The sequence below is a fragment of the Solea senegalensis genome, linkage group LG2 (assembly GCF_019176455.1).
Source record: "Solea senegalensis isolate Sse05_10M linkage group LG2, IFAPA_SoseM_1, whole genome shotgun sequence".
Taxonomy (NCBI): Eukaryota; Metazoa; Chordata; class Actinopteri; order Pleuronectiformes; family Soleidae; genus Solea; species Solea senegalensis.
In genome coordinates, this window is record NC_058022.1 from 5,982,965 (window position 1) to 6,007,978 (window position 25,014).

The 25,014-nt window shown below is 40.9% G+C and overlaps 2 protein-coding genes across 2 annotated transcripts; both read right to left on the reverse strand.

The window, feature by feature from the left end:
• Window positions 1–142: 142 nt before the first annotated feature.
• On the reverse strand, window positions 143–8,991 carry uroc1 (urocanate hydratase 1). The gene is made up of 19 exons (XM_044020038.1): window positions 8,692–8,991; window positions 7,213–7,343; window positions 6,389–6,482; window positions 6,185–6,244; window positions 5,964–6,092; window positions 5,020–5,081; window positions 4,863–4,929; window positions 4,566–4,709; window positions 4,391–4,479; window positions 3,395–3,457; window positions 3,114–3,293; window positions 2,919–3,016; window positions 2,742–2,814; window positions 2,464–2,653; window positions 2,258–2,356; window positions 2,066–2,165; window positions 1,736–1,817; window positions 692–791; window positions 143–596 (listed from the first exon to the last, which is right to left on the reverse strand). The coding sequence occupies exons 1-19, from the start codon at window positions 8,971–8,973 to the stop codon at window positions 456–458; spliced, it is 2,184 nt and encodes a 727-aa protein (XP_043875973.1). The 5' UTR covers window positions 8,974–8,991; the 3' UTR covers window positions 143–455.
• Window positions 8,992–10,752: 1,761 nt separating this feature from the next.
• LOC122765637 (protein transport protein Sec61 subunit alpha-like 1) lies at window positions 10,753–17,354 on the reverse strand. Its single transcript, XM_044020039.1, has 12 exons — window positions 17,255–17,354; window positions 16,272–16,339; window positions 16,101–16,166; window positions 15,532–15,610; window positions 15,314–15,445; window positions 15,115–15,224; window positions 14,460–14,613; window positions 14,189–14,349; window positions 13,878–14,075; window positions 13,571–13,762; window positions 12,999–13,075; window positions 10,753–11,954 (listed from the first exon to the last, which is right to left on the reverse strand). Exons 1-12 carry the CDS (start codon window positions 17,259–17,261, stop codon window positions 11,774–11,776), a joined length of 1,425 nt encoding a protein of 474 aa, XP_043875974.1. The 5' UTR covers window positions 17,262–17,354; the 3' UTR covers window positions 10,753–11,773.
• Window positions 17,355–25,014: the final 7,660 nt, after the last annotated feature.

Sequence of the window (25,014 nt, forward strand, 5' to 3'; positions counted from 1 at the left end):
TCTATCTCCACTGTAGCAATGGTATATTGACGTAATGTTATGAAATTGTCTGAGTAATCACCCTGTGATTGCTCGGAAATGTACGGTTTTGTTCAGCAAAGATCTGCTCATTCATCAAAGTGGGAAATAAAAGCATATTTAGTTTAGTGAGTATGTCTGTAGATCTAGACACAAATGCCTCATTTATTGAAGGACACATGTTTTATACAGGCTTCAATTTTGATTTTAGCACAAAAAAAACAGATTATGTGCATATCAAATTCCTAAAGTGGACTATAAACACGACTTTGCATTCTGTGAATTAACTGCAAACAACTTGTGTAACATAATTTATATTATTTTGCAGGGTTACAGTAAGTTGTGTTGTCTCTGCAGCTGATGACGTGATGAAAGCCGCAGGTTTCCTTTGCTGTGTGGCTGCAGATAGCTGTAATTGGTTGATGACAGATGAGTTGTTAGCCCTGCAGAGCACGGTCCAGCACAGCATCATCCTGCACAGGGAAGGGCATGGTGACACGCAGTTGCCTGTTCTCCTCCATGGTGTGCTGGATGGTCTCGTAGGCGTTTGTGTTACCAGACCAGCAGCGGCGAGCCACCTGGAGAACGAAGACTCACACCAGTCAGCAATCAAGTCATGACCGAACCTGGAACCGTCAATGCTTTTCTCTCCCCCCCTCTCACTCCCTCTCACCCCGTTGGAGACGTCCCAGTTGAGCATGAGCTTAGCGCGCTTTGCTGCCTCCTCTGAGCCGTCCAGCAGCAAGCCAAAGCCTCCGTTCATTACCTCTCCCCTAAAGGGGTGAAGTAAATGTTTTGTATTGGATAAAGTGAGAATAGAGTGACATTGGGTAGCTTGATTAAAGGTCCAGTGTATAAGAATTACTGGGATCTAATGGTGAGACACTGCAGATAATTACAATGAATGACTTCTCACTCATCCCTGCCTTTCCCAGGTGTGTCGGGGAACTCTGGTGGCACTGGCCTACCAAACAGAATGTCATTCTTTTTCATTCATCTTTAGCTTCAAAACGCACAAAATGCACAATCTGACTGGTTTGTCCATTTGGGCCGCAGTTAAATCGGCAGCCTCCAGAAATCAAGGCCCTTGCCTACAGCACATTTTAGTCTAATCCCACCCTTCCTGCTCGCCCTTGCACCTTGGAACGACGTAACGAGGGGTAAAGCTTGACAAAATAAAAAAGCCATTTCCAAGTGTGATGATATTGCTATAATGGACTACAGGCATTGTTAAGCACTTGGCTGCAGAAAAGGTCTTTGATACAATATTAGTGGACCAGTTTATGGTACGTACAAAAACTGCAGACAAATTGTATAGCTACACTAACCACAGCATGCTAACCAGTGTTATGACAGACCATATTAATAACCTTGGATTTGGTTTAATCTGGGAAAAATCTCATAACCTGGTGTTTGAATGCACTCCTAAACCTTTTAATTCACCCTGCCCCTAAATGTGAACATGCAAAATGTGATTGTGGTAACGACAAGGGATTGAAATGGGATTGAGCCATAAAAGCCTTATTCTTTGGCAACAAAAACCTAAGATTTCTATTCCATTTTAAAGTGATTATACACTTATACAAATACTTTTGGTTAGTATATTTAACTTGTGCCAATAAACCGTCCTCTATGTTACACACTGGACCTTACATTGACGAAAAACGAGGAACATTTAATACACGTTTCCGTTAACTGAATACTAAGCGAGCCTTACCAGCCAACACCACCTCCGTTATGCAGCGCAACCCATGTGGCGCCCCTGAATGCATCACCAACAAAGTTCTGGACTGCCATGTCTAAAAGAAACACAGCATGAGCTTCATGCTCAAATGAAGAGAGCCTGACAAGCCGGGAAAGGGTCAAAAGTCTGACTTACAGCTATACTGCATGTCCTTGTAAGGGAAATGGGTAAATATTTTGTAGCTTTACTGATGGCACAACATGCATCCTTTCAAACTCACATTCATAGGCTTTAACCTGCATCTTTAGCTTTCAATGACTTTGGGACGTTCTTGCATACAGATGTATAGTGACGTGCACGTACCTGCACAGAAGGCAGAGCCATCATACACATTAGAGGTTTCTCTAAAGGGGCTGTCTGTGCCACTAACGTCATGATGGTCCCTGCTAATAACCACAGGAGCCTGAGTGACAGAAAGAAAAAAGAAACTGAGCCACTGAGGGTCCAGATATTAAACAATCACTACATACACAGCCAGACAAAGCAGCCACTTACTGAAACTCTTCCATCAGCGACAGCCTGGTTGATCGCCAAAGCAATGCAGACTCTTCCTCTCTGGTCAGAATAAAGGATTCTGGCTTGGGATCCCACGACCTGAATAAAAACCCAGAGGGAAACCATCACTTGTAGCTGCAGCTCAACCTGTGTGTTTGGCATAGAGAGGGAGAATTCAGGTGTGAATGTCGCAGGACGTTAAAGACCATTTTGTGCTTCCCAGCCTCTCTGATCCAGTGGATGTTATCATTGTACTGCTGCCGGATACGATCGGACACGTTGGCGCCTATTTCCTCCAGCACCGTAGCAGCGATGTCATCTGTCACGGCAAGATCTCGTGCATCACCAGATGTGCACACCCAGCGAAATGGGCCAAAGCCCAAAGAGAAAATGTCCCTGTGGTAAAGACAGACAGTAGAGTCGGCTCACTGTCATCCTGAACAGGATCAATGCTGAATTGAATGTGCTGAAGGAAATGTCTCACCCCATAATATGTTGTACATAAGAAGGATATCGAAACTCTGTTGCTCCTCCGCCAACTTTTTCTACCTCTGCTCCTGCAAAGATCAATAAACACAGCTCTCACCACTGCGCTCTCATTGACCCAATGATAATAATAATAATAATAAAGACAATTTCTGTGTGTGCATTAATTATTCACCAGCTCTCTGGGCCTCCAGGAGAAATGCGTTGCCATAGTCCCAGAAGAACAAACCAGCGTCAGTAAGCTTATTGATGGCCTTTATTTGTCTCCTGAGGCTGTGAGAGTATGTGCAGAGTATGGAATGTCGCTCATTTGTATACATAGCAGAAAATATCCCTGAGATATTTATTATTCTTAGTTCATTAGATTAACCTTTCTTGGACCATCGTACGGAAACGGTTAGGATCAGTCGTCATGAGTTGGTTTGCCTGGCGAAAGGCAAGCTGGACTGGGTAGTAGCCGCCATTGAACGGGTTGTGAAGGGAGGTTTGGTCTGAACCCAGATCCACCAGGAGCTGCCCGGTTCTCTCATACTCCAGCAGCAGCCGCTCCCTGGACACAAATGCAACAGCGAATATAGAATGAAATGGTGTCTTCTTTCAGATCCACGTGGTATGTTGGTGGCAGACAGTTTTAATCTCTCTCTCACTCACCACAGGTCTACTATGTTGCCATGGTAACCCAGACTGAGGGCTGTTTTGGAGCTCTTTGCCTCTCTGTAAAATAATAGAAAAAGTGTCAGATTCATAAATCTATCTACATGCAGAACATATGATGAGAATGCTTTTCATTCCACATTTATTTGACAGCTACACATACAAAGATTCTCAAATCCACCCCTCAAGGTTCTCAATACCACTGACCACGGGTGTCCAAACTTTAGATATTGTGAAGATTTCTGGGTGCCAATGGTCACTTCAGACCTATTTATTTTTTAACAGTAACATTTACATACAAATGCACTGTTAAAAATATAAAAAATTCATTTTCATTGACACAGTTATCATTTTTAAACGGATGTAAAGGAGTGACAAAATGAAAAAGTTAAATAACATAATATGAGATGAGAACATATATCAGGTAGGTTTCCAACCCAGGACTCCGGTTTCAAATCGGTGTCCATGTCCCTCCCTGGCAATGATAATACATTATAAAACCAAAGCTGTGGGTCGTACAAAATCTCACGAGGGCCACGATTGGCCTGTGGGCTGGACTTTGGACATGCGTGCCATACACAGTATTTACTAAAAAGTAGACATACTTTTTGAAGCCTCAAGATTCAGGATTTTGGGCACCTGTACGATACCAATGCTTTATTGTCTCTTTTCCTCTAAATATGAACATACCTTACAGAATAGACATAATTGACCACATGTGTGACTGAAGAAACTAAAACTAGTGATTGAGACCATTAATGATTCAGTAAAAAGTTTAATGACATTATAGATCAAGAGAATATTAAAGGTTTTTTTTCCTATAGACTTCCATGCAAACTCAGTTCTTTTTGCAACCAGCAGAGTCGCCCCCTGGTGGCTAACTGTTCCTTCTGAGCTACACTTTTCAAACTGGAAGACCATGTCTGTTTTATATATGCTCAATACCAGCACAATTGATGAAGTTCAAAAGGAAAGTATCAGACGTTGGATAACCTGATTCGCTGAATGCAGTGCTCTATGTTGCTGGTGACCTCCATCAGCCAGCCCTGCTCGTGTCGTTTTCTAAGAGGAGCCTCGTCCACCTACATGTAGAAGAAGAGTGATTCAGTCACATGGACAGGACTTCCACCATTCACTTCCTCCGCAGTCAGCATTAACAGGAAATGACCTCTGCAATCACACCAATGCAGCCAGCAATGACGGCAGCTTTGGCCTGAGCTCCACTCATGCCGCCGAGGCCAGAGGTGACGAAAACACGACCCCTCAAGTCATCGGAGCCCAGGTACCTGCGGCCGGCATTCAGCACAGTCAGCTGCACAGACACACCACAGGGAAACACATGAAGAGAATTAAAGGCACTATACACCAGACTGCTTTCATTTAACACCACAGTGATTCATTCTTTCTTTCTTTTTCATGTTAAATCAGGTTATAATTATGTCATACTTCTTTTAATTTCACAAACCATCGTGCCATGAACAATCCCCTGAGGTCCAATATAGCAGTAGCTGCCTGCAGTCATTTGACCATACCTGAAAGTGCACATCAAACAGTTTTCATCATTTTTATACATAACCATTAGAAACAGCACTGACAGATAAAAGAGCCCTTTTCAAACTTACATAGTTACACCGAGGGCAAACATCTTTTCATACTGATCTCTGGAAGAGTAGTTTGGAATAACCTGAGTGGAGCAAAAGACAATTAGCAAACCTTTCATGGATCAATTCAACTCAATTCAATTCAGTTTTATTTATATAGTCCAACATCACAAACACAATTTGCCTCTAAGGGCTTAACAGCAGTGTTATAATGTAACAAAGTACAAATACTGTACTTAAGTACAAAATTCATGTATGTGTACTTTACTGTTATTTATATTTCTAGCAACATTTTACTTCATTGTTACTCATTACTACCAAATAAAATCAGAAGAAGAGTTGGTTATGGTCTGTATTTATAGAGCGCTTTTCTAGTCTTGATGGGTTGCTTTAAACTATAGTTTTGCCATTCAGCCATTCACACATACTGTATTTCATACTCATTCACACACTGCAACATGGGGTTAAGTGTCTTGCTCAAGGACACATATAGACTAGCACTTTAAGGGTTAGTTAATTAGTATATACTTGTATTATTTGAGTCCGATGTATTGTGTGCATTTAAATGTTCTGTATTTATAAAGCACTTTTCTAGTACTGATGGTCACTCATTCACACCCAGTCACTCACACTTTCATACAGCTCACCTATGCATAGTGCATTTCTATTATTAATGCAGTGATAAGAATAAATAGTTTTGCAGAATATTGAGAGATACACCTTGCCAAAGCGTGAATTAATGATGGCAGCAAATGCTGTGATGGTAGTCTTCAGACATAAACATTGCATGTGGTGAAATAAAGACAGTGGATTCAACTGACATGAAGCAGCGCATGTGTCAAGCACATCCACTGCCCTTGCTTCATAATAAAGCAGCTGCTGTAGTGAATTCTGTGTAGGATATGATATCATAGCCTCTGTATCATGATGAGTATTATATATATAGTAAATATCCTGGTGTTTACCATGCCGTTAGTGATGATGGCACGAGGCGAGGAAGGCAGGCTGGGGAACAGGCCCATAGGATGACCACTGTACATGACCAGAGTTTGCTCCTCGGTCATCTCACTCAGGTAATGCATCACCAGGCGGAACTGCACCCAAACAAACACAGATAAATATAATATCATGTGGATAAAGCTGCAAAACCAATTAACAAAAAACCCCCAGTAAATTCAGGGTTTACCTGGGCCCAGTTACTGAACACCTGCCCATTACCTCCGTATGTGACGAGCTCCTGAGGAAACTGAAAAACAGAGAAAAACATTAAAGTGAGGATTTCACTTCAAGGTTCATTGTTATTATTATTATTATTATTATTATTATTATTATTATCGTTATTATTATCATTATTATTAAGTGCTGCTTTGTTAGGTAAACATAAGCTCACCTGAGCAACTGCTGGGTCCAGGTTGTTCATAATCATTAACATGATAGAGGCTGCTTGGCGTGTGCGGCATGGGTACTGATCGATGGGGAGAGCTCTGAGGAGACAGAGAGGAGGAGGTCACATGATGACTGTGGTTGAGCAAAGAAACTAAACAGTGGCATCGCAAGAGGAAATGCTCTGGTAATATGACATGTAACATGATCTGGACACAAGGATTCACTATGTGTGTGTGTGTGTGAGAGAGAGAGAGACAGGGTTCTTTTTTGCCATTACAGCTGAACAGTATGGAGAAATACCTAATTGGGACTTTTTTGACTGATATTGTGATTGTGATTTTATTTGTTGTGGTTGATGATGTTCTATTTATTGTCTTAAAAATATTAATGACGATAGTTTCGTGGAAGAATGAGAAGTTAAGTATATGACAACATGTTTTTTTTACAGCATAAGACAATAAAAAAGTAGAACAATTAACCAATTCGCCTTTGTGAATTACATTTATTCAAATTGTAATTATAATATGTAATCAATTAATATACCAGGATAACTGGTTTGACTAATATTGATTTATGAGACACAGAGTAAATCCTCATATATGTTGTCGTTATTCTATATTTTTTATTTCTTGTCATTGGTTTACAGTTCATCAATCACATTTTTATGTTTGCTGTACAACTGTAAAATAACAATCCTGTGTTATTGACCAACCAAGTGTTTGTGTAAAAGCAAATATGCTCCAAATATCTGATTCTGATTATCTGAAGAGTCAAATTCCAATCCCGGTATTAGTGATCATAACATCATCCAGGTTCTTGTTGCCTCACCTCATGCGCAGAGTGGGGCAGAAGCGGTACATGTAGATGTGTCCGTACTGCCGCAGCTCTTGGGCAAACTCAGGTGCGAGTGTTGCGTGGACAGAGGGAGGGAAATAACGCAGAGCATTTCTCAGCGCCAACTGGAGGGAAGAGGAGTTTACAGTAGCTTCGTGAAATCAATACAAATCAAGTCAGACAGATGAGCAGAAAATACTACGAGACGTGGAGAACTCACTGTATCTCTCTTAATTATTGACCCAAGCCTTTACTCTGAGTTTGGGATAATCAGTTCATATCTTAGAGAATAATCCATTTTTTAAGCAGTCCATGAGGAAACTGTGGTGATGCAATAAGACAGAGTACACACTGTGACAAAAAAACGCCGACCGTGCTTCTGTATCTGACACACTGCAAAGCTGCAAACCTGATTACGTCCCTTCATGATAATGTTAGGCAGAAACCAGTGGATTTACTAACATCAGGGGTGTCTCTGTTGCATTTAGATGTGCAAGAAAGAACAGGGTGGAGAAGCTACAGTCTCATATGATCCACATATGATCTAAATAATCGAAATAAAGCAATGCAGAAATCCAGAATAAGAATGTATGGTTGTCACGTGACAGTCGAGCATCATTACAGCTGGAAACATGTGGCTAAACTGAGGAGTTTATGAACCTGTGTGCACACAATGAGCTGTTACCACAAACTCACATTCAATAACAGTCCATCATTTTATCATTTTAAGCACAGATCAACTGAAAAGTGGTTTTATATTTTCCACTTGAGCGGCCCCTCGTGACCACACTGGACGCTCATTGGCTCCCAGACTATTTGAGTTTGAGACCCCTGCTGTACAATGCTAAAATAAGCAAAACACATGAATTTGCTGAGGAGTTTGTGTAACTCTCTCAGGGAACTGAACATATTCGATATTTTAATTTATGTGGAACTGACAAACAGTCACCAACAATTGTTGAGCTTCAAAACAACAACAACTTTCTATAAAAAATATATATAAATTCTATAAATAGTACTAAAACCCAAAGAGTACTTACACTCTTTGGGTTTTTGCCTCAGGGTGCACACTCAGATCTCTGACTAACCAGACACCAAAGAGAAGCAGTTTCAGACAGAATTCCCTGACCTGAGAGGTTAGTGTTCAATTATTTATTGTAGCCCTTGAGGGAATTTATCAAAAATTAACTTGCCCTTGTTTGGAAAAAGGTTCCGCACCCAAAAGTAAGGCATGCACAAAATGCCTGTGAATGTTCTCAGTCATCCAGGTCATTGTATCCTCAGTAGTTTACATAATATACAACTGGGTTTGCTGAGGTGTTATTTAATATGGTGACTGATGAAGCCATCAAGAAATATTATTCATTATATGGGTTAGTTTAAGAAGTTTACACTATGGTAAATTAAAGCTTGAATTACTACTTGTAAAAATGACTACAGTGTAAAAATGACGGATTCTTTGTATTTACTCACCCGCTCTTCTTCTGCTGTGAGGTTTGGAGTCCGAATAGGAGCATGTGGCAAACGGGGATCTCTTCCCTGGTTTGGTGGCAAAGGGTCCAGAGGTAAACCACTGCATAACTCCTTTAAATTGGACATAATGCTGGGGACCTGGAGACAAAAATCAGGCGGCAGCTCACACTTTCCACTGCAAAAAGATCCTGTAAGGACAGAAACAGTGAACTTTTTAAAGGTCGGAGGGCGATCACTCTTCGCCCTCTTGTACCATTGGCTTTTTTGGTTGTCTTTGCCCATCACAATCCACCAATGGTACACAGGGGATCGAACAGGGTGTTTGGTAATTATTGATCGGCACATGCTTGAGTGGAAAAACAGACCTCTGCCCTCTGATGCTTCGACATGTAACTTAGTTAAACAACAATGACAGAATCTTTGGACAGGTCAACAGCTTTGTAGTTTTTTTTTTTTACTGACACTAAATGAATGAATGACATGAACCTTACAGAGTTTTACTGCCCCCTGTTGACTTCATTTGTAACTAATCCAGCCATCACAAATACTTGTTTTAATAAAAATGTAATACTATAAATATGACATGAGGTGTAAAAGCATAGCATACTCACACAATTATATAATTTACACTGTAAATGTGCCCTGTATTTAAAGATCCATAGATCAAAATGCAAACAAATCATGAGGAAAAATGGAAACAACAAACTATGGGGTGCGTCTTTGTGCATGTTCTTCTGACACTCATCTCCATGACATGGTTTTACAGCCTGCACTGGGTTCAGTACAAACGCTCCACTGAATCATCATCAACACAACAATGTAAAATACAGATAGTAGTTATGAATAGGGATGGGACAATGCCCCTTTTTTGTGTCCAATACCGATATCACGAACTCAAGTATCCAATACCAATATTAGTCTGATAAAGTAATTTCAGACCATTTAATGAACTATGAAGCAACACATTTATGCTCAGGACCAATATCAATACTGACCGACACCGACTCCCATCTCATCAAAAACCATCTCTCTATTTCAATTAAAATACTGAAATAAATGGGGGTCTGGTCCCCAGAAACATGACATGGGGCCTCAGGTAAATACTGCTTCTCATTTTTTGTGACAGCTTGGAAAATAGAAATTTCCAATTTATGTAATTTACAGGACATGTAATAATTGTAGGTTTTAAAACACACAAGAAAATGGGGTTATCTTAACTTATCTTGGGACACAAATAAATATTTGATGTGGTCTTTCTTACACTGGTCGCTGATTGATTTGTTGTAATATCCATGAATATCAGTACGATGTAACTGTCAATCCATGCTCTGTACAACAGAGATTTCTCAGCCCTATTTCTAACCAGGATAGATTCTGTTTTTTTTAGTCTTTCAAACACAACCATACCCAAACCATTTCCATGGTCGTCATACGGGCAAAGCCATAAACCTGAATGAGTTAATACATCAAAAGCAACAACATCCGTTTTTAGTGAAACAACTCAAAGAAGAAATCAAAGTTTTTGAAAAGGTTTGTTCTGAAATTTATTTTTTGTCACATTTAAAATATTCCAACTCTCACTTTAAAGTCAATATTTTTCATGTATATGTAAAGCCTATATACAGAAACAATATATTGTGTCTGGAAAAAAAAGTATACTTTATACTAAACAAACAATTCAAAAAAATAAAACAAAGAGGGAAACAATAATAACTGTGATGAGTGTTAATACTGTAAATCCATGGGGGAAGTCATACGGTAAGACTGTGTCCTTCGAATGATTAATTAAGTGAGTGTCCACACAACTGTGTTTAAATGGAAACTGTAACAGTCAGAAAGATCAGGGAATGTACGATAGTGGATCAGAGTCTGACGCTTCAGCTTCTGGTCCACGGCGCTACCTGAATGACATGTTTACAGAGAAATGTCAAAAATCAAAGAATAAATAAAAAAAAACAAAACAAAGACGACGTGAGAGTGCTTGACCGCCATCTTCAATATCGAGCAAGACTGCATAGTGAAGCACTCGCTCATCAGTCTGAGAAAAGAATCAAACTTTCACACGATTTAAAGAGGCCTTTAATAAAACTTGGGAAGCTTTAACTTCTGTGTGTTACTTTAGAAGATACTTGAGAGGACGTGTGGAGGAAGCTTTATAGTCAGTGTGTTTGTTGAGCAGGTGAGGGACAGATCCATGCGCATTTGCAAGGTCAAGCCAGGTCGTGGGTCACTCTCCATGCAAGGAAGGAGTGATCTTGCAGTTTCTCTCTGGTGAATTCCAGCCTTACATGATCTGCTTCCTCAAGCAGTTGTCCAGTGAGGGGATTCTTGAAAAAATGTCCCTATTCTGTGCTCCACGGGTTGGCTGGTCTCCACATGATCCCCACCATATCCCTTTGAGACAGTCTTTCTCAACTGATGTTGTCCTTGTCCCAGCTATTGCCATTGATGCACTAGTTGTTCAGTCTCTTTCCTGCCTCCGTTTTTGCTCAGGCACAGTAACTTTCTTGGTGGTAATTGTGCCAAACTCTTAAAACTCCTTGTAAAGACTATCTCCCAGCAGGTTGATCTTTGAACAATTGCTGACCTTTAGACACCTAATTTTCTCTCTCCTAGCAGGGGCTTTCCTCTCTTTGACTCTTGGCTCTGGTTTTTCAGGTCAGGTGGATGCATGTTCTTGGTGCTCACTTTGTGCTCACTCTCCACCTCAGAGATCTAAGCCAGATGGCCCTCCCTCAGCACCAGAGTGTGCATTAGCACCGTGGTTCCTGAACCTGACCTTTGGTCCCTCTTGAATGACCTGTCACTGTAGTCCACTGTTGCTCCTGACCCGTTCCACCACACTTTGTTCTGCTCTGGTGGATTTGCAGCCACCATAAAAAGTCACCTTTTTTCCCCATCCGCACACACAGTTGTTCGAGTTCTTATCATTGTTTATGTTACAGTTATTTCCTTGTGATCAGTTCAATTAGGCCCATCTTTCACCCTGCCTCTTGGAGAGCCTGTGGGTTGTTTGTTGTCTGATGTAAAATAGATTGCAAGTTTGAAGATCCGAATAAAATTTGGCAGGGTAGTGGCCTTTCTAGAAGAACATCATGCTGCCTAGTTCACTCTGTTCTTTCACAAAAATCTCAAAGTACTGATAGATGATGGTGACAGCCAGCAGGATACCAGTGCCGGAGCCAATGGCGCCGAGGAAGTCTGCCATTACTGACAAAGCACCGATACATAGTCCACCAAAGGCAGCTGCAGTAGGAATGTACCTAGAATGCACAGAGACATTGAAGAAGAGTAGTGAGTTTACATTTTAAACGTTAAGGGAACGTTCATTCATCAAGGCCCATTGTTGTTCAGATTTAGGCAAGAACATGGCACAAGCCAGCAGTGGGAAGGGGAAATTTATATCCCGCTGAATAATCGTGATATATTGTAAATGCAAGTCCGAGTATGTAATTTGTAGAGCTGGGCATAGATTAATTTTTTTAATCTAGATTAATCTCACTGCAATCTTGGAGTTAATCTAGATTAATCTAGATTAAAATGGCTCATTTGAATTCTTCTTCTGCTAAGTGGCGCTCCTCTGTTTTCATCACACCTAACATTAGGAGTAGGACAGAAAAAGTATATCAGAGTAAGATTGCTAGTAGTAGTAGGCAATTATCAGCAACTAATCAGCAAAACGTTGATAACGTTAGCTAAAGCTATACCGCGTGGAGTTAGTTTCAGGTTGGATATTCATTCAGACAGTTGTCGGACGCGACGGTTGGATATCCAACCTGAAACCATTTTCACCGTGGTAAATTACATAGACCGTTATAAAACAAAAAATGACAATAAATTACATAACGTAACGTTACCTACATCCGCGCTCAGCCAGGTCAGAGCCTTCTGGGCCAGGTATACATCCGCGCTAACATATCAAAGTGAAATTCATAGCTTGCTCACTATGTGGACCCAGGTCCCAGACCCAACTTTGAGAATAGATTAACGGCGATAATTTTCTTATCGCGCGATAAGAGTCTTGCGTTAACGCAGCACGTTAACGCCGTTAACGGCCCAGCACTAGTAATTTGCAAACTTTTTTCATCTCAGGCTCTTTAACAACACTCTAAAAGTTTAGTTTGAAAAACACTCAAGATAAGGTAAGGAGATTTAATATAACAATGTGTAGGGTTAGGGTTAGAGACAGTGACAAAGAGGAGGATAGTTTATGACCCTTTAAACGACAAACCATGTACTGCTAATGCAGCAGAGGAGCTGAATAAAAGAAAACAAATAAAAATCTGTAAATGATGTTTGATTTTCACCTGTTCAGTTCATGAACCATTGAGGTTTCTCTGTGTCCCCTCATCACCATCTGCTGCTCCTTGAGCTGTTTCGCCACCTGGATAATAATGAAGAACAGAATTATAAAACACAGTCTGTTTAAAATAAACCACGACTGTCTGCATCAGCTTTTGAGGCCCTGGATCCTGATTTAATCTTTTTACTATTGAGTATCTTCTGATAATGAGACCTTATCTGATAATAGTATTTGCCTAGATAACGGAGCTGGTACGACTGGTAGAGAAAGAGACAGAGAGGGTGGGGCTGTCACCAACTCTGTTACCTTAACCAACACCATGTTTGTTTACCAGATGATTGATACAAAAGCATTGGTGTTTCTGTCCTATACCAACAGTGATGTTCACCCTCTGTGCCTCCATGGGCATGTTTGAATGTGGGTGTAAATATGGCAGAGAGGACAAAGCTAATAGGAGCAGATCAAAATGAGGCCTTGTATCAAAATTTGACTAATTACATTGAACAAAGGTAGTGATCAGAGTGAGGTGATTGGGGTGGATGCTGATCTCCATCCAGTTAAGAAAATGCAACTCACATCTTTAGCAGAGGAGCCAGAAACTTCAATCCAGGTCTTGGAGAAGAAGGCACATGATCCGAGCATGAAGATAATGTAGATGACTGCATGCACTGGGTCTTCTAGAACAGAGCCAAATGACTCTGGGGGGGAGAGGTAGTAACAGAGTCCACCAACAGGGTAGGCACGTGCTGGGCCGCCTGATATCGCGTCCTACAAATGATGTCAAAATAAAGAATACATGCTTTGATTGTCAGGCAATTGTTCTGACATGTAGTACTTAAAAGATAAAGTCACTTAAGTCAACTCAGATTACATGTATACTTACAGACCAAGTTCCAAGCAGATTAACCAGGAAATTGCCACTGAAGCGTGTGGAGAGCATCTGGGAGATAACATATAAGTTGGAGACCAAGGCCGACTGCAAGATGATGGGGATGTTGGAGGTGTAGAAGAGTTTGATGGGGTAGGTGTTGTACTGGCCACGGTAGCAAGCTGACTTGATGGGCAGATCCACTCTGAATCCCTATAATAAGAGGTGAATATGAATGCATGAACAACTTATCCATCTATTTCTGAAGTCATAGTAAGCCGATTTCAAATATCCAAACAGTTAACAGTGACAGAACAGCTACAAACCTGAAAATATATGACTACACCAAAGACAAATATTGTGGCAATGAGGTTCATGAGGTTGGGCAGATTCTGCCTGTAGAAAGCCTCTCTCAGAGCACGCACTTTGTCTGTCCGAGTTGCGAGCAGATGGAACAGAGCAATGATTGCTCCCTCAAACTCTGTGCCTAGTAACGCAAAAAAATCACAAATGTAAGGTACATTTCTGTGCTGCGCAGAACAGCAGCAAGAGGAAGTTGTTTGCATTTATCAATCACACATTTACCAACCCACTTACCTCTTCCTGTGTTCATCGTCGTGGGGCTGAAGGCCTTCCAGACAATCGTCTCACAGATGTTGGTAGCGATGAAGAGTGAGATCCCAGAACCAAGACCATAACCCTTTTGGAGCAACTCATCCAGCAGCAGCACAATCATCCCAGCAACAAACAGCTAAAGGAGGACACAATAAGTACATTCATGAAGGAAAATAACTGACACAGTCACATGACACTGATTCTATAAATGGGTTTGTTTGAAGTCTCATTATATCGCTATAAAACTAGTGCAGTAGCCGCATTTCAAGCTTCAACTGACTCAGCATCACATGCATGGCACATTGCCCTGCAAAATCCTCTGTCTAGGCATGGGGAAGCAGCTTGTTTAGCAAAGACAGACGGACGGTCTTTGACTTGTAATATGTGTGTATGTTATTTTAAGCCCAACACTTGCAGTTCTATGGGATCAAATGTTACTTAGTGTGTAAAATAACTGGAAGCAAAGAAATTGAACTCATAAGAAAAGCATGGTCCTGCACAGCATGTCTTAATTTTTCCACTCAGTTCAGTGTAACCTTTATTTCACTAGGAAGTTACATTTAGATTAGAATCACCTTCCTAGAATAAACCCTGTTCAGGTCACATATTTTTGTTGTCCAATGAGTCGCATTCTCACCTGAATAATGATGAGCAGACAGATTCCAGTGCCCATCTCTGAGGGATCTCCATACATGCCAGTCATTACATATACGATGGCCTGACCAATGGTGATGATCATTCCAAACACTGAAAATCATTCACACAAATTAGTCTATGTTAGTATTTGTATATTTTATATCTACCCTGATGCTTACATATCACCTGGTGAGACTTACATTTCTGAGCTCCATTGAACAGGGCTCTGTCCTTTGGTGTGTCGCCAACTTCAATGATCTTGGTTCCAGCCAGCAGCTGCATTATCAGGCCTGAGGTGACAATAGGCGAGATACCTAGCTCCATCAGCGTACCTGGAGGACAGATATTTAAGATATTTATAAACAGCTGGAAAGGAGACATACATTTCATATTCTATTCTATTAGCTGGTAAAAATACCTCTGTTTGAGGCCAGAATGACTCTCATCCAGTAGAATGGATCTGCAGAGTCTGACGACATGATGCCAAACAGGGGGATCTGGATGAATGAAAAGGAAAGTATTTAAATGACATGTTCTCATACTAAGAGGTCTTAATGTCACTTCATCACTTCAATTAAACAGTGATTATATTTAATCAAGTAAAGCATCAACCATTCTCTGGTTGCAGCTTTAATAGACTTATTTTAAGAATAATATTCAAACAAAATACATAAATTGATGACTAATACTCAGATTTCAAGACAATTTGGACACAACATGAATAATTAAAAATACTCAATAATTACAGCTGATATAATGATAACAACAACTTTATTCAGATATCACATGTACTGGAGGATGCAGGACAAAATGCTCAACATTGACAGCTAAAAAAACCAGATAACTCACTATACAATAAAACATAAAGCTAACTTAATATAACTTTTAGTTGACCACTTATGATTCTACTTAAGCCTTATATAAAGTTCATAGTAGCCAGTCCATTTAGTCCCTTTATGGAATTGTAATTCAATGTAAATAACTTACCTGGCAGCACACCAGGAAAATGAAGAGAGTGATGGCAGTCCATAATACCTTTTCTCTGAACTGGATCTAGAAGGTCAATACATTAATGTAGGTTTAATTGACAGTTACAGCAAAGCCAAGTTGATGTATTGTAACATACAAAAGTTAAAATATATCACTATAAATGCACACCTTTCTTTCTGGTTTTTGGATCTCTGGCAACACTGCACAGAACGGCTTTATCACCTCCAGGAACTTGACTAGAAACAAGCAGAGGTGAGTTACATATAGGATGATGTGAAAATATCCTGCCTAACATAATTGCAGAAAATGACTGCAATAATTGTAAAACATGTGCTGTGAATATAGCATTTTGAAAGATGCTTTAAGATTTACACCAACATGAGGTTTACTTTACATACTCGCATGCATTTAAATATGTAACATGGTTAAGTCAAAATGTGCATGAAGCTTTGAAGGTCGTGTTATGAATTTATCACATTGGTGTTTATTTGCCGTGCAAATCTGACAGAGCAGCTCACTACTTTCAGTTTGCTTTTAAACAATAATGAGCCTCGTTTTCTGGAAATGTGTTCCAGCGTTTGAAAAAGGTTGGTCCTCAGCAGTACGTGGCAGTCAGTGGGGGAGGTCTACGCTTACATTTGAATGATTAGGAAACTAACACATTTTAAGTGAAAAATAAAAAGACTAAAGTGTCGCAGTGTTTCCTGTCAATGTGCTCGCATTTAAATGTAAGTGTCGTGTTTTGTTTGAAAAGAGCGGAGGTTCAGGTTCGAGACAATACTGATTCTGTAAAGCGTCGTCATCACTAGACTGTCAATGTATTTGAATGAGAGTCTGACTAGTTGCCTCGCAGAATGTTTCCGCCTAACAGGAAACGCTACGTTTCAATAATATCACCATAAACATGAATGAATGCAGCGTGTAAAAGTCACGACACGAAGAAATGTATCCTCCTGAACAGGAAGTGAAAATAACGGGATTAGCAAGTGACAACTAGGTAGCTAGCCGCGGCAGCTAGCCGCCTGTTCTCAATGATGCCAGTACCCTCAACGTTATCTAAATAAGTTGTCAAAAAAACAACAAAACAAACACTTTGTCTCTTTGAGAAGAATTGAAGTCTAATTCGGGTAAATTGCGGAAGAGATACTCACTGCCCATGATGCTTCCACAGTCCACCTGTACACTTCTTTACTGAGTCAATCCGTCCACAGTCAGTCAGTATCACCACAGAGCAACTGGTGTTGTGGCGAAAAGAGACTGCATGCCGAAAATCGACTGCAGTTGACGTGAACGCGCATCATTTTTTTGTCATGTTGACTTGAAGCGGGGACAGTGTTGGTCTTTCAGTCTCGCCTCTGTCTTTCTGTCTCGCTGGCTCCCTCTGAGCCCACTTTCTTCCATTACCTGTAACCTATAAAACGAACACAAGAATTAAACGGTGGCACTTGTAAAAAGTCGTTCACGTCGGGTGCAGTCGATTTTCGGCAAGTAGTCTTTTTTCGACACAACAGCGACAAAAAAGGAAATAGAGGAGGAGAAACTGAAGAGACACGTCACCACTACAGACTCACGAGAGAAACACCGTTCAAAGCAGAGGTTCTAAAACTTGTTGTACCCCGTACCACCTGAGGAAAGACTGACCTCCATGAAGTAGCATCATTAAGACCACACACATATATATATATGTATGTATATATATATATATATATATATATATATATATATATATATATATATATATATATATATATACACATATATATATCTGTCACCAAATTCAGCCAAGGACATTTCACAGAACGTATTCTAAATAAGATAATTTATTGTCGACTCTTTTCAGCCTCAGTCACACTGTAGAGCACGTTATCACTAGAACTGGCACTTATTATAATGTGTCAAAAACTGCTCCACATGTTTGACCACATGAGGGTGCTGCCATATCACTAGTGATATGTGTGTCTCACTCACTCTACAGCTCACAGAGATACTGAGCTGGATCTGTGGGTCAAGACCATTAACTGTTATCCCCAAATTTGCACGTTTTTAGACTCTGGGAGGAAACCAGAGAACACCACACACACACACACACAGGGAAAACATGCAAACTATATGCAGAAAGGCCCTTGTGCCAACCGGGTCACAGACATGGGTCTTCTTGCTGCAAAGACAATAGTGCTAACCACTACACCAACATGTGGCCCAATGCAGGAAAAATAGTTCTCTCCTGCTGTTGTGATTCATCACATTTGCTACAGAGTAGCCTATATCATGTGCACTAGAGGTTAAGGGTTGAAGTTAATGGGTTTTGAACTGGTGGATTTAATCGTCCTTGTAATCCAACATGGAACACTGTGTTCTGGGCTTCATGCATCAGGTTACATAATCACCTACAGATCACAGACCCTTAACTCCCCCCTGCAGGCCTTTTCTCACACAACATTCGAGGGTCCAGCTTTCAAAATCAAAAAGTCTCTGAGATTCAAGCTGGCAGTCTGAGCGTACTGTACATGTGTAGCTGTGGTCATATATTCAAATTGACTAGATTAATGAGTCACAACACAGGTCAACAGCCATAACTGCTAATCTCATCACATTACCATGTGCTTAAGGACAAAGGTAACATGTTGCTTTTAAGCAAACACTATGTTGACCATGACATTTTCACTTAACTTAACTTAACTTAACGTAAGGCACTGGATGGAAATGTAGTTAAATCCACAAACAAACATGCTTATGCAAGAGTCAAGCCTCTGGTTGCACTGGAGGACAATTACCATGAATTGTACAATCCATGTACACAATGTCATAGTAATCAAGACAGTCGCTGTTCTTTCCTTTGTACCTTCGGTGTATTCTGTCTGTCCTGACTGAAGGAGAGGAACTATCAAAGAGAGAAATTGTGGCAGTGTGTGATGTCTGTTGTTGCAGATGGTTAGTAAGTCATTTGGCTCATCCATGAGTCTTGGTTATGTTACTGTTTACATCACTTTGGTAATAAATTGATTTCTTTTTGCTGACTCTTAGTACAATGGTGTGTGAAGACCAAAATGAACCATTACCACATTTGTGAAGAGTTTGACGAAAGAGAATGAGTGGCACGCAAAACACAATGATGTGGTATTTTCATTAAAGATAGTGTCGTATCTGTATTTAGATGAATAAAAGCCTCATGGAGTTGTGAACAGGGAGCGATGCACTGTTTTTCACCTTGTTGCCTTGCTGTAATCTAGTTGGAACAGCAGCGCTCAGCTCAACCTCTGTAACTGTCTTACATAATCTCTTTATCGTTCTCTGATTTTGCTCTTTTCGTGTAAACACAGCCACGAGAGTCAGATGAACCCAGGGAAGGTCATGTGTGCACTCTTGTTTTGTGAAAGAGTTTATTTTAAAAGAAGACTAAATTTTTTTTCCCCTGATTAAAATTGTGCCTCACAGCTAGTTGACCTGAGAAGGCCGCTTCAGAAGTTTTGTTTTTGTTTCATGCTAGGAATGACCAATTTGCCCTGTCTGAGATAAAATAGATCAGACAGAGTCAGGAGACCTTTATATGTTCCCTCCCATTTGGCACACACTGAATTGCCGCTATTGTGGGCTACTTCAAGGCTTTTGGAGTTGTTGTCCGCATGTGAACCGTAGGGAGAATCTTCTGTGTTAATAGGTCTGTGTAATAAGACACTGACAACCTCACTGAGGCTCACTGTCAACACAAATGAGAATTTGGACCATTTTTCATCATTCAACATCTCTGCATGCGTTTATATTCATCACAGCAGAGAAACAAAAAAGTACATGACGTCAAAAAACATTGTAAGCATTCACGCATAAGACATCTGAGGGCAGGGCGTGTCCAGTGTCACAGCCGTGGACTGTCATTTGTCAAGGTGGAAAATGCTCGACACAGAATGGATTCAACCAATGAAAGAATGAAATGGAGACTAATTAGACGATTAATACGCATCATATTCATAATCGTTTATTCTGCCTTTGTGTCTCAGAGTCTTCCACGTGTTTGTCACATGGTAAGAGGTCCCCATTTCTGTCTCTTTGGCAAAATATTATATATAGCAAGAATGTGCACAGTTCATAGCACACATAGGACCACACCAGCTGTCAATCACACTGGTGTCCACTCCTTTGTGCTGTGCTTTAACGTATATTCTTCATTCAATGGGAACATATTTTATAAAAGTGACCTTGCGTTCTATTGAAACAGAGGTGAAACTGCTGGCTGAGACCATTAACTGATCAGGAAAATGTTTACGGACATTGCAAATCAAGTGAGAACTAGTACCGCGCGCGGTTCTGAACGGGTTCGAGCCGACCCACGCGGGTCGCCGTGTGCCACGGCTCCCCGCGTGCCTCGCGCTCTCACCCGTTCATTCACCGCGCGCGGTACTAGTTATTTTCAGTACTAGTTATTTTCAGTACTAGTTATTTTCAGCGGCGTCCCCGCACATGTCGATCCAAATTTCGGGGGGGATCGGCAACGTATGGCAAAGTTATAGGGCACTTCCTGTTTAAAATGGCCGACTTCCTGTTCGGTCAACGGCGCGTCCGTAAACGTGTTCAGGGAAGTTCCCTTGTCTTACATATCAAGTTTTGTGCAGATCGGACAATCTTAGAGTTTACTTCCTGTTTCGGGCATTCCACTTCCTGTTGGGTGGTCATCTTTTGCAGACATGCTCAGGACAGGTCCCTGGTGTGACATATAAGGTTTCGTGCAAATTGGACAACGTACGGCAAAGTTAGCGGGCACTTCCTGTTTAAAATGGCCAACTTCCTGTTCGTCTCTGGAAACATGTTCAGGGAAGGTCCCGTAACTCACATATCTAGTTTTGTGTCAATCGGACAATGTAAGACTTTACTTCCTGTTTCGGGCGTTCCACTTCCTGTAGGGAGGTGACCTTTTACAGACATACTCAGGACAGGTCCCTGGTGTCACATATAAGGTTTTGTGCAGATCGGACAATGTACTGCAAAGTTAGAGGGCACTTCCTGTTTAAAATGGCCGACTTCCTGTTCGGTCAACGGCGTCTCCGTAAACATGTTCAGGGAAGGTCCCGTAACTCACATATAAGGTTTCGTGCAAATCGGACAACGTACGGCAAAGTTAGAGGGCACTTCCTGTTTAAAATGGCCGACTTCCTGTTCGTCTCCGGAAACATGTTCAGGGAAGGTCCCGTAACTCACATATCTAGTTTTGTGTCAATCGGACAATGTAAGACTTTACTTCCTGTTTCGGGCGTTCCACTTCCTGTAGGGAGGTGACCTTTTACGGACATGTTGAGGAAGGGTCTGGGGTCCCACATACTAAGTTTCAAGTGGATACAACAATCCCTGTTGGAGCAGCATCAAAAACTATAAATGTAATTCTGTCTGCTGTCACCAGGGGGCGCTGTATTTGAAAATGAATATTTTCATATAGACGTGTTCAGGGCCGGACTGTCATCAATCCTTGCAAGTTTGGTTCAGATCGGACCAGGATTGGCAAAGTTGTTACAGTTTCTTTTTTTAGAATTTTCTACCACCACCAGGAGGCGCTGTTTTCAAAATGTACCATTTCAGCAACACAGTCGTCTTCAGGAACTAACCATCATCAACTATAGCAAGTTTGGTTGGGATCAGACCTTCCATCGCAAAGTTATAAGAGTTTCATTGTCTGTTGTGAAAAATTATTATTATCTCCAATTTTGGCGCCCCCTATCTCGTACGCCATACAATATTTTAAAAAGCTTTTGATAACTTTTGATGCTCAATTCGTCCACATGGATCTCACCAAGTTTGAAGGTGATCGCACAAAAGCTCTAGGAGGAGATAATTGAAATACCGGCTGTCATACTGTCTGCTGTCACCAGGGGGCGCTGTTTTCGAAATTGAATATTTTCATATAGACGTCTTTAGGGCCGGACTGTCATCAATCCTAGCAAGTTTGGTTCAGATCGGACCAGGATTTGCGAAGTTGTAGCAGTTTGATTTTTTGTCCCAAAAATCCGACTTTGCGTCGTTGCCATGGCAACACCGTTAAACGATTTGTCGTCATATTGATCACGCATCATCTACCATGTGTTTTGACTGTTGTCATCAATTTTGAGTGCGGTACGATTATCTGTGTAAAAGTTATTCCCGAAATCGTAAAAAAACTTTTTTTTTGTGTATTTTCTTTCACCACAAGGAGGCGCTGTTTTCAAACTTCACCGTTTTTTCATAGACGTCTTCAGCCATGGCCCATCATCAATCATAGCAAGTTTGGTTCGGATCGGACCTTCCATCGCAAAGTTATAAGAGTTTTGTTTTTCTGATGCGAAACATCAGAATCATCACGAACTTTGCCGCCCCCTATCTCGCGCGCCATGCGACATTTGAAAAAACTTTTGATACCGTGAGCTCCTCAACTGGTCCACAGGGACCTCACCAAGTTTGAAGGTGATCGCACGAAAACTCTAGGAGGAGTTAGTTCAAATACCATTGCTGCAAATTCGCCAAAATCGCCAAAAAATCGCCAATCAACCCAAGATGGCGGATTTCCTGTTGGGTTTGGATCATGGTCATAATGTAATTTTTTCTTCATCCTGACCCACTACACATGTGTACCGAATTTCGTGCATGTGCGATATTTGTGTTGGTCATGGTGAATTTGGACAGGTGGCGCCGCACTTATTGGCCCCTCCCACATTCAATTTTCAACGCACATTCCCCGAACCTTTTTCAGACGTAAATTTACACCACGATTGATGCGGTCACAAAAATCTGTGAGTTTTGGGGTATGGGAAAGGCCTCAAAAATGCGATTCATTTGGGGGAATAATAAGAATAATAATAATAACTAGTACCGCAAGCGGTAATTGACGGGTTCGAGCTTGACGGCTCGCGAGTCCCCGTGCGTCCACGTCGCCGCGCGAGTCCTCTTCCTCATCTTCCGTTCATTCACCGCTTGTGGTACTGGTTATTTTCAGCTGCATCCCCGCGCAATGTCAGGCGTGTCCTTTTAAAATGGCCGTCTTCCTGTTGGGTGAAAGGCGTGTCCGTAAACGTGTTTAGGGAAGGTACCTTGACTTACATAACAAGTTTCATGTGGATCGGAGAATGTCAGACTTTACTTCCTGTTTCGGGAGTTGTACTTCCTGTAAGGAGGTCATCCTTTACAGACATGTTCAGGGCGGGTCTGAGGTCTGAGGTCTAACAGTGTGATTTCGTCTATAAGTTGTTATTTTTGTGAAAAACAACTGATGGTATCAGAATTGAAGCTGAATTTTAGAAATAACTAGTTATTTTTGTGATAGAACATCTGATGGTATAAGAATTTAGGGTGCATTTTCTCTTTTTTCCCTCTGTTACTTTTTCTCTCTTCCCATTTTCCCTGTTTTTTTTTCCTTGGCCCCTCTTGCAGTACCTTTTGCCCCATCTTTCCCTTTCAGAGCAGCATGAGAAACTGTAAATGTTAGATTTGATAGATTTGTAGGCAAATGCCTCCATCATGTGGCGAACAAAGGTTACTGCACTGACAAACCACTCAGTAGAGTGGGTCCTGTGCAGTGTTCTTATGTCAACACCGTTGAACGATTTGTTATCATATTCAGCAAGCATCATCTACCATGTGTTTTACATGTTTTCATTCATTTTGAGTATGATACAATGAAATTTGTTAAAGTTATAAGGGAAATTGTGAAATTGTATTTTCTGTTACCACCAGAAGGCGCTGTTTTTAAAATGTACAGTTTTTGCATAAGCATCTTCAGCAAGATCCCATCATCGATCGTCACTAGTTTGGTTAAGATCTAACCTTTCATCGCAAAGTTATAAGAGTTTGTTGTTGTAGCGAAATACCAGACGTCATATTGTCTGCCGTCAACAGGGGGCGATGTTTTCAAAATGTACAGTTTTTGCATAGACATCTTTAGCCAGGGCCCATCATCGATTGTCACTTGTTTAGTTAATATCTGACCTTCCATGGCAAAGTTATAAGAGATTGTTGTGTGTTGCGAGGAATCGTGATTTTCGCCAACTTTCCTGACCTTCTTCTTGTTCGCCGTGATACTTAATGAAAAGATTTTGATACCTTTGGATCCTCAACTTGTCCACAGTGACCTCACAAAGTTTGAAGGTGATCCCATTAAAGCTCTTTGACAAGTGCGTTCACATACCATTGGTGCGAAATGGCCAAAATCTGCTAAAAATGTACTTTCAATCCAAGATGGCGGCTTTCCTGTTCGTTTCAGAGCTTAGGCTGCTTTGAATTTTTTGACCGTCCCGACCTAAGGAACGCGTGAGTACCAAGTTTAGTGCATGTACATTAAACGTGCTCCTCAGGAGGACAAGTTTTACGGGTTGTAAGAGTTTTGCCTTTTGTTGTGAGAAATATGAATGAACGCCAACTTTGGCGCCCCCTATCTCGAAAACCATGCGACATTTTGAAAAACTTTTATTAACTTTAGATCCTCAACTTGTCCACAGTGACCTCACAAAGTTTAAAGGTGATCGCACAAAAGCTGTAGGACTAGTTCATTCAAATACCAGGCGTCATAGTGTCTGCTGTCACCAGGGGGCGCTGTTTTTGAAAGTAAATATTTTCATATAGGCGTCTTCAGGTCTGGACTATCATCAATCCAAGCAAGTTTGGTTCAGATCGGACTCGGATTCGTAAAGTTGTAGCAGTTTGTTTTTTGTCACAAATATCTGACTTTGCAGTGTTGCTGTGGCAACACCGTTGAACGATTTGTTATCATATTAAGCACGCATCATCGAACATGTGTTTTAAATGTTTTCCCAATTTTTGAGTTTGATACGATCAACTCTGTAAAAGTTATAACCGAAATTGTTTTTTTTTGTATATTTTGTTACCACAAGGAGGCACTGTGCTCAAAATTTACGTTTTTTCACAGACTTCTTCAGCAATGGTCCATCATCAACCCTAG